Source organism: Cydia pomonella, chromosome 1 (assembly GCF_033807575.1).
Source record: "Cydia pomonella isolate Wapato2018A chromosome 1, ilCydPomo1, whole genome shotgun sequence".
In the NCBI taxonomy this organism is placed as follows: Eukaryota; Metazoa; Arthropoda; class Insecta; order Lepidoptera; family Tortricidae; genus Cydia; species Cydia pomonella.
In genome coordinates, this window is record NC_084703.1 from 36,587,587 (window position 1) to 36,602,282 (window position 14,696).

The 14,696-nt window shown below is 34.3% G+C and overlaps 1 protein-coding gene across 1 annotated transcript in view; it reads left to right on the top strand.

Annotated features, from left to right (window-relative positions):
• LOC133530110 (uncharacterized) overlaps positions 1–14,696 on the top strand; it is a 63,161-nt gene that overhangs the window by 8,763 nt on the left and 39,702 nt on the right. Inside the window, exons 3-7 of the mRNA XM_061867947.1 lie at positions 2,447–2,586; positions 2,996–3,017; positions 3,384–3,716; positions 5,635–5,847; positions 14,395–14,517. Coding sequence (XP_061723931.1) covers positions 2,447–2,586; positions 2,996–3,017; positions 3,384–3,716; positions 5,635–5,847; positions 14,395–14,517 — 831 coding nt within the window. The remainder of the gene's footprint in view (positions 1–2,446; positions 2,587–2,995; positions 3,018–3,383; positions 3,717–5,634; positions 5,848–14,394; positions 14,518–14,696) is intronic.

Below are 14,696 nucleotides of genomic sequence, written 5' to 3' on the forward strand. Positions count from 1 at the left end.
GTCAAGGCCGATGAGGCTTAGACGAGAGAGACTTATAATGTATTTGTTCAAAGAGAATTATCTTTGCCAAAAACAATTGTTTCTTGATCTTTCCGCAAATATTAAGTATTTAATTTACTTAAGTAATATACCGTGGTTTATACTTTTAATTGATGTTTTTGCTGAATTTTAACAAAGTACTTAGTACCCTCATTTATTAATTAGTGCCGCATATGGGTAAATTAAAAAAAGAACTTAAATAGTTAAGGACAGGTTTTCACCGCAGAAATGTTTGACATTAGCCAAAGAGAAGGTATATTTCCTTAAAAACAGAATGTACTTTATAAAATATTTATTATTTAATAATATTATTTTATATTTAAGGAGAGTCAGAATCAGAATTTTATTTTGCTTCATAATAGGTACATGGACAATGGTAAAGGTACATTAAAAACTTATGAATCATAAAGGTACGATCTTATAATAATAAGTACATTTGTAAAATATTAAAATTTCAAAATGAATAAAAACTAACACACATTCAGTCGAGATAGTATACTAATTTAAGGTAATAGGATAGAAATAATAATGATAAAAGGGTATAATATGTTATACATATATGGGCATTTTTATATCACGGTATAAAAAGATTCCGACGGAATAAAACATTTTTACTCGTATATTTAGTATTTTCTCCATATAGACCATAGTCGACTAAACGAAATAATTCCCGGACCGAAAACCCCGATGTATGGGAATTAGTCTGAAGTTTAATTGATTCCCTTGTGTTACAATAATTATTAAGCTGTCTCTATTTAAGTTATATGCATGAGAGTGTGTTTGGGTAAGTAGGCTATTCACTATGTGCACGACTGTCACGCAACCTAGCATCCGCAAATCTAGGGGAAAACTAGATCTTGTAAAACAACTCCAAAACTAAAAGCTGCTGAATGGATTTTCATATAACTTTCAACTATCAATAGAGTGATTTTTGAGGAAGCTTTAGGTATATAACTTGTTAAGTATTGTGTAAATAGGTTGAAATATCCATAAATCCGTTTGACCTATAAGAACACAATGTATGGTGGGGTTGTCTCTCTCTCATGGGTCTACAAAAAAGTACGCGATGGTGAATGCCTATCTTTCAAAGATAAATTATTACACCCATTCTTAACTTCTAGAAAAAGATCACATAATATGTGGCATTTTGGAAGCCATTTGCACGGATACAGTATTAGTAATTGTCAAACTAATAACGTATATTTCATACAAATTACAATGGTCTCTTACACCATACAATTTAAATGAAGATTTCAGGAGTAATAGTAAATTAAAATTCCATTTCGAGCCTTATAACTTGTACGAAATGTTTAAGATGCTATCCTTGGTCAGTTCCAATTTTCACCACCGCATACGCTGCGATCGCTATACTTACCCCCACCATGAACTTCGTACATACGTAACCAATAAAAATATATATATATGCTGTAGGTATTGACAAAAAATTATTACAACATTCCGATGATCGTCATCATTTCCAATGCTAATTATTATACTCGTATTGGTTACAAGGTTATAAAAATGTCCGTAATATTTACCTGAAACAAAGACTGCATTTCAATTGAAAGGCGCCTGCTCCTGGGAAAAGCTTTCCGCAACCGGAGCAAGACCGCGTCAGAGACGTTGGGAATTTAAGGCGCTGGCTGTTGCGTTCACCTTTATATATTTAACCTTTCCTGTACAGAAGGCACATCGTACAAAGACGTGCTTAATGCTTTATGGTATTCTGTACTTGTCAACTTTAAGGCAAATCAATTAAGTTAACATGCAGAATCAAAGGGTGGTCTGGCAGTATATATTTCAGTTACTAAGTAAGTCGTAACATTTTTATCTTGAAATTTAACAGGTTTATAATAATACCACAAGCTAATACGTTTGATTAACCCTTTATTGGTTTGATGCTCTATTATTAAAACAGATTTTAACCCATTAGCGCTTAAATTATTTTAATGGATTCAACAGAGCTACGCCGTTCTGTCGTCTAATAAATAGTATTTAGTTGTAAGTTTATGAAATGAATATATGAAAGTACGTTAGCCTATAGGCTTATAAAGTATTTGTATTAGGAGCCTTGTTGTTTAACTCAAAATGTAAATACATAAATTGAACATTGAGTGGCAAAATACAACCTGAAATCAAAACTTAATAATGCATGTATACCATCATATCAAATATACATATCACACTCTGTTAAAATACCATTGAAATGATATTTTACTCAAATGAAAAGATTTATGACCCCTTTCCTCACTGTAATTCTTTAAAATATAACTTAAGACTATACTTCCCGGCTTAGTAATTTTCAAAATGATTAATTGATTATTATTAAAAATGCTGTAAATAGTATTTTAGCAAGTCAAATTGTATTCTGTGAACACAACAATCTAAAATATAATTGACTGGACAGGTAGCGTTGCGAGAAGCAGAAGAGCGGTTGGACGAGGCGCACGATGCGAAGGCTCTGGTGTCTCCAGATGCGCGCAACCTTTGCTGCGCCCTCCTGGCCTGGCAGCAGCTCGGCCACCGTAGTGCCGACAGCTTATTCAAGTAAATAAATAAATAATTATTATATGGACATACTTACACACATTGACTAAGTCCTACGGTAAGCTCAAGAAGGCTTGTGTTGTGGGTACTCAATGATATATATAATATACAAATACATTAATACATAGAAAACATCTATGACTCAGGAACAAATATCTGTGCTCATCACACAAATACATGCCCTTACTGGGATTCGAACCCAGGATCATCAGCTTTATAGGCAGGGATAGTGGGTTCCCTACCTATAAAGCTGATGAAGCCAGGCCGGTCGTCTAAGTAACTAGGCCAAACATAAATAGGCCAGGCCGGTCGTCTAAGTAACTACGAGTACCTAGACTACCTAGCTAATTGTGGAATTTACACTTCTTCCTCTTTAACTTGTTGGTTTTCTGGATGGTTATTTGTTTAGGTTTAGCTTGAGAGCCAAAAAGGTGATTTTGTTTACATATAAGAAAGCTCTATAAAAGAAGGACACGCGGTGTTCTTGGTACTTTAATGAGTTCACGGTAAAGTCTGCACACAGTGCGCTGAAAGTCACGCGAGTCTGATAAATATAATAGCTGATCAAAATTGATGCGGGTCAGAGGACGAGCAAGAAATTACGTTGAAGTGCAGTTGTACATTATAATACCTAATGGTAGCATTTAATTACATATGGTTCAAGGCGATTTGAATTATTACATACCGCTTGAAATAAACGTCACGGTTTATGCCGATACGAATTTTTAGTACTACGTGTCCGTTAATGTGGAAAATCATTCCTCTACGTATTATTAATGTTTATAGTCAATTAATAGTCTTTTTTTTACAGTTTTATTCAAACTCTAAAAGAAAAAGAATTTGAGGTTGAACGAAATATGGAAAGTATATGTGAAAAGACTAGTTACGAAAGTGATATTCCTATTGGCTCTGTTATATCACCTCTTAATGTATCTGGATCGAATAATTCGAGCCGCACGCCATGTCAGTGGGGTAGTCCTACCAAGATAGATTTTAGCACCTCCATCGGGCTCGTGGTAAACCTGCCCAGAGAGCCTCAAATGCTAATGTGCTGCCCTGGTCCTGTAAGGGTTCCGAAAAAGCCTAATAGAAATTGTTCTTGTACCACATCGGCCAACAAAATAGATCCCGTAAGTACTTTTTATACGATTTTAAGATTAGACAGAATCGTAGGCAGCATTTGAAAATAATATATAGGTTCTTACACTCCTACAACAGATATTTATTCGTATCTGTCGCATTTAAATACAAAAGGTTCTTTCTAACTATGGCACATATATTTCACTTTCTTAGGGGTTTCTGTTTCTTTCGCTTTCCTTTCGTTTTTACATGTTCTTCAAAACATGCCATTAAGTGATGCGACATGCTAGCCAGTCTAAAGCGCACGTAGGTATTTAAATTAGTGACTCGATTTCATCCGGCATAATTATAGGTAGGTAAAATGATCTTCAACAGATATAGCAAAAAGTGCACGAATATAACAAATATTACATATACACCTTGGTTCGAATAACCCGACTGATTTTACAGGTGTATTCTTGACCACATTTAGAGACGAAAATGTCATACAAAGTTTTCTGAAATCGGTCTTGTTTTAGAGATAAATAAAAAAAAAAATTATAGGGACATCCTTACACAAATTGATCAGTCCAACGGTAAGTCAATAAGGCTTGTGTTGTGGGTACTAAGACAACGATATATATATATATATATACAATTGACAATAGGGTATATTATGCGTAACTCTATGTAGGAGGCGCCACTACTACAATCCATCATAATCTGAGGGTCTACCGCGAAACAAGAAAATCGAAATTCGAAATCGAAATCTAACCTCTCTCTATCACTCTTGCATATTCGAGCGATGAAGAGGCAGATAACTAAATTTTGCGTTTCCCGGTAGGGCCTTTATAAAAAAACCGCACAGTATGTATAAGTTACTCTATGGTTTACAAAAGCGGCTGCTGCTGGAAAGGTGCTAGTGCTACACTCCGGCGGCAGAACATTGCAGTAATACCAAAAAGTCCCTATTGTTGTGAAAATTTGTTTCTGTCATAGACTCAGTGAAAAACGGCTGTTCGGCTCCGACGCTGCCACTATGTAACATGGCTTAGACAGTATAACCTAGTGTTGGTTAAGACTCGAGTTCTTTGAGTCCTCTGCTTTAAGACTCGACTCAGTTTTTCAGACTCTTATAATTAAGACGACACTCGGGTTCTTTTCAACTTATTAGAGACTCAAGTCTTTTGTAGAGACTTGAGTCCTTTTCGGAGAACTTCTTTTTACAAATAACTTCGAAATGCCTTGTCTTTATGTAAAATTCATAGATATACATAACATAAATCATACAATAACGCCTATTTTCTTTACTGATGTTTAGGTAAAACCTATAAAATTGTTGACTGAGTCTTTATTCGGAGACTCGAGTTCGTCAATTTATACTCAATAAAACTCGAGTTCCTACCAACACTAAGTATACCTACTGACTGACATTAAAGTTTTAAAGCAAACTCGCTGTATATGTAAATGAATAAATAAAGACTTTACTTATTCGTTGTAATGTACTTATCTTTTTTCGCCTAGATGTAAAAAGAAATAACGTGTCGTGACCAGAAAACACGATCACACAAAAAAAAATTGGCGACTTTGTTCAAAAGTTATATAACATTTTTTTGCTCCTTATGACCTCAGGAATGCGTGGTTGGTGGGTTAGTCGAGCCGACGGTGTATGTAAAAAAAAATCTAAATAGCCTGTTGTTTTAACTAAGATTATAAATTAAATTAATACGAGTTCTTATTGTTTACAGTACACTACCTATGTTCCTTCCTTAAAAAATGCGTGATTACTGAAGTAATAAAGAAAAATGGTCTTGTTTACCCATTTTCCTATTTCTTTTGATATTAATTAAATTGAATAAAACCACCATCAAGTGATCGTAGAGTACTGTTATTTACCTTTATATTTTTAAAAACTAAATAAAAGTGTTAGGTATTGCTCCGTAAGTGCTTTGGCGTTCGTAATTAAATTTGAAATCGCACGATGTCTAGCCATGTTGCCTGGACAAAAAGTGCATGGAGCGGCTGACAAGCATGGAGGCGGATACGCAAGAGCTGCGCAAGCGCGCCGGGCAGTTCGCGCGCCGTGAGACGCAGCGCGCCGAGCAGCTGGAGCGCGCCGAGATGGCCTGGCGGGACCTCGACGCGTGCTACCAGCGCCGGCTGCGGGCCGCCAAGGAGAAAGAGGAGGAGTATGAAAGACAGGTTGGTTTACAGACACTTGAGCTAAAGCGAAGATGTTACACTCTTGTTTACTGAGTGAAGAATATCGCCTTGCTGTAAAAGCTTTTCCTTAGAGAAAACACTCTCTCACAAAAATAAACTGGCTCATCGGTACGCACTTCTTGCTTATCGTCAACTCCTTTAAATTCAGAAGGCTCACAGGTAGCCGTTCATATTTACTTATGTATCAATCCCTGTTCAATAAAATCACTACACCTTATAAAACAAAGTCCCCCACCGCGTCTGTATGTCTGGATGTTCGTAATAAACTCAAAACTACTGAACAGATTTTCATGCAGTCATATTTTTTATTTTTTCATTATATTGGTATACAGGATAACAACAGCCGTAAATATAACTAAGACATGCTTACATAAAAGGAGGCTACTGACAGTATTGTTTTAATGTTTATTTGGGCACAAACGGTACATGTTTCTTATAGCTAGTATCTATACATAATTCATAAAGCAATACAGTGGCCGAGTGGCCACCACTTAGTAGCTCATTAAAGAAATACAAATTACGGGATAACTAAACTTAAAATTAACAACAGCAGTCGAAATTAATGAATATATAACTATTTGTATACAATAAATAGGCAATTGAAGCGTTAAGTTACAGTGTCTTTAATTCGTTTGTTCATTTGAAACCAAAAATAACGTTTAAATTTAGTCAGTCATTATACTCATTATACAGGAGTCATTATACACCGTGTTTTTTTTTCCGTTAATTTCAAGGGTGCATTCCTGAGCTTAAATTAAGTAACTTTCTCAAAGCGACGGTATTCTAATCAACTCCATTTCGGAGATAATCAATAATTTATTTTTAACTTATAAGGCCCTTAACAGCGTATACACTTGCCTTACTTAGGGCCTATATTGATTAATGTTTAGTACGAGTGTATACATTTGATTCTAAACATAAGTACTAGCTCGGACGATCGATGTTGGAAATGAAATTAAATGTAAATTAAAGTACTTACTTATAGCTCGGAGTTAACGGAATTCAATAAAAACACGGTGTATATGAGTATGTAAATGTAAATTTTTGAATAAATATCATTGTTACATCGGCATGCTCTCATCAAAAAGGAGTTTGATTTGTATTTCGTTTTAGTAATAACTTATTGCTTTGTCGTGTGTTTAAGAGGGGAGTTTTAAAGCTAAGTCTACTTAACAAATAAGAGGAATCAATTAAATTTCTTAATACTTTATACAAAAATGCTTGAGCCGCCGGCTTTCGAGTGACACCAGTTTATCCAGGTTAAGCGGTTGAGTTGACCCAAGGTTGTATAGTTTAAATGTTTTATGAGCTTCTTTTGAATTCTTTCAATACTATGATTATCACATTTATAATCATCCATTAACCTGCATTATGTAACAATTAAAAATTACAAAAAATGTAAAAACAATGAGAATTTGCAATACTAAAGCAGTTTATTTAACCCTGAGATAGTGTCGCTGCTGCAAATAGCTTACGTATGGCAATAATGTGCGTACGTCATGTATAGTCGGGATAGTGGGCATTGGCTTCATGTTGATACTCGTATAATGTCAAAACATTGCTTACAGAGAATTCGGTTCCTTCAATTTACCTATTCGTCAAAATCTGATTCTAAATATTCAATATACATTCTTCGTTTTTTGAATCTCACGAAGTCTGATGCATTTCGTGGAAATGAAATTTTATTCGAACGCAGCCACTCTGCCATGACATGCTTTCTGTCGCCAGATGTTGGTGGTTTAGTAATGCGAAAGGAATGGTATCGGGCATTATCCATAACTATATGTACATGTGGGTGCACTTAGATTGGTAATTAATTTCTGCGTAACCCATTTCTTAAATATTTTTTTTATCGAATCATGTCAATCTGCTTTTTTTTTTTATACCAGAAGTGCATTAGGAACAAATCCGGATGGTCCACTAGCATGAACAATAATATGTCGTTTCCCTGTTGAAACGGCTTTCGATACTCCAGGTTCATTTTCGCTCTGCCAAAATTTAGCGTGGTTCAGAGAAGTATGATTGTAGATCTCGTCCAAATAAACTATAGGCATATTTTTATCCCTTACTTCTTGTATTTGATCCAAATATCATTCACGCCAAACCACAATATCGGAACGCTCCATCAATATTGACCGTGGGTTTTTGCATTTTTTATATTTGAATCCCATACTGTGCATCAGTTTTAGTAAGTACTCTCTGCTGCCTGTAAATCCAATGTCTTTTTTCAAAGCAGTGACCAGAGTTTTGATACTCGGTACTTGTTTTCGCACGGCATAAAATTCATGAATTTTATGCTTTATGGCACATTTATTGAAGTCGTCTATTTGAATTATCTTTTTATGTGGGGCTTTGTTTTGTACAGGTGGCAAAGTCAAGACCATCTTATTATTTTTAGAAATATTTTTTATCGTCGATCTACATAAACCTTAAATGAATTATTATAAGAAATATTAAAATTGAAACCAAACAACTAATCAGTTCAATACAACCGCATTATAAAATGTCAATACCGGTCATGTCAACAACCAACTTTTAAACATTGTTTATTGGAATGCTATGTAATCCTTCGTCTTTTTTAAGCTTTATTTAAGGTGTATTTGATTGCATTCGCTACAATTTTTTTCGCACCTTTGGTTTGTTTTTGGCGTTTTTGTAATAAAACCGTTTATATTTGAATATATTCGTAGATACTTTCTGTTTGTTTACATCGGTGACATTCGATGACATCCAACGTTCGTTGTCAAAGAGTAATTGTTGCCAGTAAAATAAATGAGTACTATTGAAAATCCACAAAATGGCGAGGGTCAAATAAACTGTTGTCAGGCTTTACACACAATTGCTCGAAACCTTAATAGTACATACCGTTCGTAAAATATGTACCTAACAACTCTAGTTTAATGTACTTTTGGTACAAGACCATAATATTTGCATTAGTTACAAATCCAACACCTACAAAAATTTCACAAAATAGATCCAAATAAACACCTTAACATATTATTCGAACTGAAGTTTTAATTAGAATTTAGAAAAGTACCTTCCTTAAAAAACCCTGTAGCTAATTGCATTTCCCTAGCACCCAGGAATACATAGCTTAAAGAAGTTATCTCCAAAGTTAAGTTTTTTCCAAAAATAGCAAATATAATAAATTAGCACTCAACTGAACAATAAAATACTGTAAAATAATTTTTATCAAAATAAATTGTTTGTTTGGAATAAATTAGACGGATTTTATATAAATTTTCGTTGTCTCTGGGCAAAAGCTATATAAGTATATTTTTTATTTATATTTAGATCCCACAAAAGGATCAGCAGAGCAAAATTCGGTGTTATGCAAGCGAGGCATCCGTGATAACATGGCGTTAGAACCATAGATAGTGGAGTGGAAGCGAACATGAAACAGAATTGTGTGTCGAGTTCGACGTCTTGGAACTCGAAACGATAAGCCAGAGCGTGGGGAAGGTTTAGGTGTATATTTTTAGGGTTCTGTACCAAAAAGGTACAAAAGGAACCCTTATGGTGTGACTCTGTTCGTCCGTCCGTCCATATGTCTGTCTGTCTGTCTGTCTGTCTGTCATAGCAGCTGTGGCCATATAACTAACTAAGCGATCAATTTTTGAACTTATTTTTGTATTGTATGAACCTTCATACCTACATACTGCATAACTATGTAAGTGCCGCGAAGATGCGTGACGCGTGGTCCGACATGCACTTGGCCGGTTTTTTTATAATTAGATGTCTCAACCGTTTCCTGCTACGGGCGTATAAAGTTGGTAGATAGTAACACCTATCATATCTTACTTATCATAGATCTAAATTTAATCTAAAGTTAATGTACATAGTTAATGAACTAGAGCTGACTAAACATAATATAAAAATTACTATGTATTACTGTAATATTAAATGTTAATCATGGTTTAATGAGGTTGTGACAAAATAATCTATTAGGTACCGTAAAATGTGCCTACTTTGCTCCCCACTGGGTTATTGTATTCCAACAGGTTTTATAGTATACAATATGTGCGAGAAGAGCATGATCAACAAAAATAAAGAGATATCATTTATCGTGTCAAATACTAAAGTATAAGAGTATTGTAATTACATATTCATGCTTTATTTTTAAAAAGGATTCTTTCCTCGTAATTTGAGCTTCATCCACACCCAAACATTTTGAATTGGATTGGATTTCGACTGTTCATTCAGTAGTTTTATTATAGTGCAGACTTTGGTATTTAGGGTCATTATTCACATGCGGGATCCAAGTAGCGTTATGCTAAATATACATTATGTTAGCGGAAGGCGACAATGCCTTTTCATCAATTTTAACCATTCCAGTGGACATATGGCCGTCCAGTGAACAAGTTGCCAATGGTCGAACCACTGCTTCGAGGAGCATCCCGAAACATATACCTTAACTGGGTAATTCTCGGTTCGCACGAGCACTCCATTATCTGCCGTAGACCAAGCCCAAGTCGAGTAATTAGCTGCCCAAAAAGAAACTGCATCGGAAAAAATATATTATTGCAATCTTGGTTTTTGTTTTCTCTCACCCACGATAGCATTATTTCAAAACATGTTCATTCAAACTCCTTCTGCTTGTACCCAGAGGTATCTTAAAACCTTTTTTCATAAATTTTATTTGCCCAAAACGCAATCATAGAATTATTTTAAAACATCTGCAAGATCCATTTATCCTCTGCGGTTCTCCGCCCGTTTTTGTTTGTTTTCCAGCATTGTGGTAAGTCGCAAACATTTTTGTATTCCATATACCTAATACTTCATCCTGTCAACATGACGTCAGAATAGCTGACCACTTTATTTTCAATATTTCTCCATTTTTAGCGAGGTACAAATTTTTTGATGTCAGGTACCTAATAGTATCTTTTTTTTAATTTCAGGTAACAAATAGTACAAACAAGGTACTAAAACTTGAAGTAACTCTCATTAGAAATAGCTATCGTGGTCTTGTCATCCTGACGCTCACAATACTTCACCCACTTAATTAAAGATAAGATAAAGATAGTTTATTATTCAAGTAGGCATATTACAATGCGCTTATGAACGTCAAATAAAACTCCACCGGCTCTAACCCTACACCTCTGACTCGAGTAGATTGAAATCCCGCCTCAATTAGAGGAGGGTATCCCAATATAGACCGGCAAGAAACTCGGCGGGACCCATCTTATAATTAACACATGCATTAAATAAGAAAAAATACAATTTAGATTACTATAGAAATCTAGCAATTATATACAGTAGCTACTTTTCTTTATATAAATTTGATTAAAATATAAAATATATGTGTATATCAAATCATATAAATACGTAGCTTTTTCAGAAAACATCATTACAAACGCCTTCGATTTATTCATATACAATCATCTTGGTTTCGTGACATTATGGGTCCTTTCGGGTACGTACAGAGGAACACTGCCTCATAACGTGAATATGGTATTTGACTACTAGTCAAATCAGTTTCTTTCTTCGAACTGTCAAAACAATTTGCCACTAAATATGGAATTTACATGAAATACTAGCAAATGACGTCACGGTCAACTTACCTTCTCTTTATACTGAGTTCTATACAATTTATAAAATAGAAATTGTGTCTAAAAATAACTTCTGTCTATGTGCTTCTATTAATGTATATTAATATATTTTGTAGGGCCGACGTATTATGAGCATCTACCTGCAAAATTGCGAACCAAACCATCTGACGAAGCATTTGAACGCCAATTGAGATCTTTTTGATTGGATAATCCATTATATTCTGTAAAAGAATACATGGAAATGACATGTTATATTATGAATTGATTTTAATATATGATAGTTGTTATTTTATTCTTATATTGTAATGTCTTGTACTTTAATATGACGATCATTGCGAGATACTAGGTATAAGTAGCCATATTGACATCTTTTCCGTAATTATTTTATTTGACATTGTATAATTATTTCGATATTTGTTTAGATATTTGATGATTTTTTCTGTCTTGACATTGTATATAATAAATAGTTGACGAACATAATATAAATTCATATAGATTAGCTTGAAATGAATATTATGAAAGAAATAAATCTAAATCGAAATCTAAATCTAATGTTCTGGTGATTTATTTTATGCATGGTGTGAAATAATTTATTTTTCACGACAGCAGCTCAAACAAGGGTAATTTGCTGCTTAAAACAGTGAGCAAAATCGCATTTTGCTCACCGAGTGAGACAAAAGTTATTTGTACAACAAGAGAGCAAAGTTTGATATTTCTTCGAGTGCTTGTTTTGAGTCCCGTGCAAGCGAAAGATTCTATAATAGATTCACGAGCGTAGCGAGTGAGTCTATTTTAGAATCTTGAGCGTAGTAAGGGACTCAAAAGCGCACGAGATGTAAATAACTTTGATCTCGTGTAGTACACAAAATTTTTCACGTCAGTCAGCCATCACAAATTACAAACTGAAAAAATGTAATCCAGACGGACGGATCACTATTTCACACATGTTTTCTGAAGGTATTCTAACAATTAACTTTAAATACCGCAATAAAACAAAACGAAATTTATTAATGAAATAAAAGTTTAAAATTTAATAAAAACACCATATTTTACGTTATACAATCAACACAATGAACTTACACAAATTTACGCAATTGTTACGCAGTAAATAATTCTACTTAACTACTTTTAACGATCTCTACTATAGTTGACAAATAGTAGTATCCGCAATTCGGACCGGATCTTACAAAGTTCTTTTTTTACAAAAAAAAAGTTGTCGATTGAACTGTCTTCAGTTCAGTTCAGTTCAGTCTTGAATACCTTCAGAAAACATGAGTGAAATAGTGATCCGTCCGTCTGGATTACATTTTTTCAGGGTGTATTTTTTGACGGCTGACTGACGTGAAAATTTTTGTGTACTACACGAGATCAAAGTTATTTACATCTCGTGCGCTTTTGAGTCCCTTACTACGCTCAAGATTCTAAATTAGACTCACTCGCTACGCTCGTGAATCTATTATAGAATCTTTCGCTTGCACGGGACTCAAAACAAGCACTCGAAGAAATATCAAACTTTGCTCTCTTGTTGTACAAATAACTATTGTCTCACTCGGTGAGCAAAATGCGATTTTGCTCACTGTTTTAAGCAGCAAATTACCCTTGTTTGAGCTGCTGTCGTGAAAAATAAATTATTTCACACCATGCATAAAATAAATCACCAGAACATTAGATTTAGATTTCGATTTAGATTTATTTCTTTCATAATATTCATTTCAAGCTAATCTATATGAATTTATATTATGATCGTCAACTATTTATTATATACAATGTCAAGACAGAAAAAATCATCAAATATCAATAGCAATATAAATTCATCACAATGTCTAATAACTATTGGGAAATAATTATACAATGTCAAATAAAATAATTACGGAAAAGATGTCAATATGGCTACTCGCTACGCTCGTGAATCTATTATAGAATCTTTCGCTTGCACGGGACTCAAAACAAGCACTCGAAAAAATATCAAACTTTGCTCTCTTGTTGTACAAATAACTATTAAATACAGTCAACATTCGTATTGTACAGTCAGCGTCAAATACTCTGTAGCAGTCAAAGTGGCCAAATAGTTCCGTACACCATACTAAATATATGGTGTACCGAACTATTTGACTACTTTGGTTGCTACAAAGTATTTGACGCTGACTGTACATGCAATGCGATTCGTAATGTATTGTGCATTCTTTTTAGGGTTCCGTACCAAAAAGGTACAAAAGGAACTCTTATGGTGCGACTCTGACTGTACGTCTGTCTGTCACATCGCTAAATATCTCGAGAACCACTTAGGCTAATGATTTGAAATTTGGAATAGTTATGAATAACGCTAATCCGGATATATTGAAAGTATAATTATTTTTTCCTTTGAAAAATGCCCATTATGAAGAGGGGGCAAAATTTCAAAGACTAGTGACTAGGTTAAGTGGGATGTCATTTGAAAGAGCGCAGATTGTACATTTTAAAAATTTTTTTCCTTATTTTCATAATGAAAACGGAAGTGAAAAGTAAAAACGGAAATTGAAATGAAAGGAAATCCCCCCCCTCCCCCTATCTCCGAAGTTTACCGAAGAAATATTATGATTTTTTACATAATATTAACATAACTATAAATTATACAGGAAAAATATAAACAGACCTTAATCTTGGTACCTTTTTTTAATTAACAAAAAACGTTTCCGAATTCACTTTGCAATTTAACCAACTTTACGTATGTTTATTACACTTGAAAGTTCTATGAGATTATATTAAATACAACTTTTTTTAAATAATTGATTCACTATGAAATCCCCTAGGGATTTTATATGTATTATGATATTTATGATCACTGTGACCAGGCACGAAGTATGTTATTCATATGGCTGCCTAAGCAAAAATGAGACTATCTGTCATAGTCCATATTACATGTCTTAATCCGTGTTCAAATACGAATATACATGTAGTCAGACAATCACGTAATGAAATACTTATGTAAAAATACCAGATGGCAAGATTTTTGGATGAGAGGAACAAATACAAGCAGGCGTGTGTGCCGCTGGTGGACGTGTTAAAGAAGAAAAGCTCAGTAGCGGAGACGGAGCAAGAAAAATTGAAGCAGCTTGAGAAGGTGGGGTGCTTGCTTAAAGGATTTGAGATACAATCGTTTCTTCATCTTTATTCTATTAGATGCTATAAATGATATGTTTCATCCGGTAGTCGTGGTGGTAGCGGTGGTGAGCACCAAGACAAAAAAAGGCAGGGCACTACCTGCCTTTTCTCGAACCATTTCGTCTATTTTTCAACCCC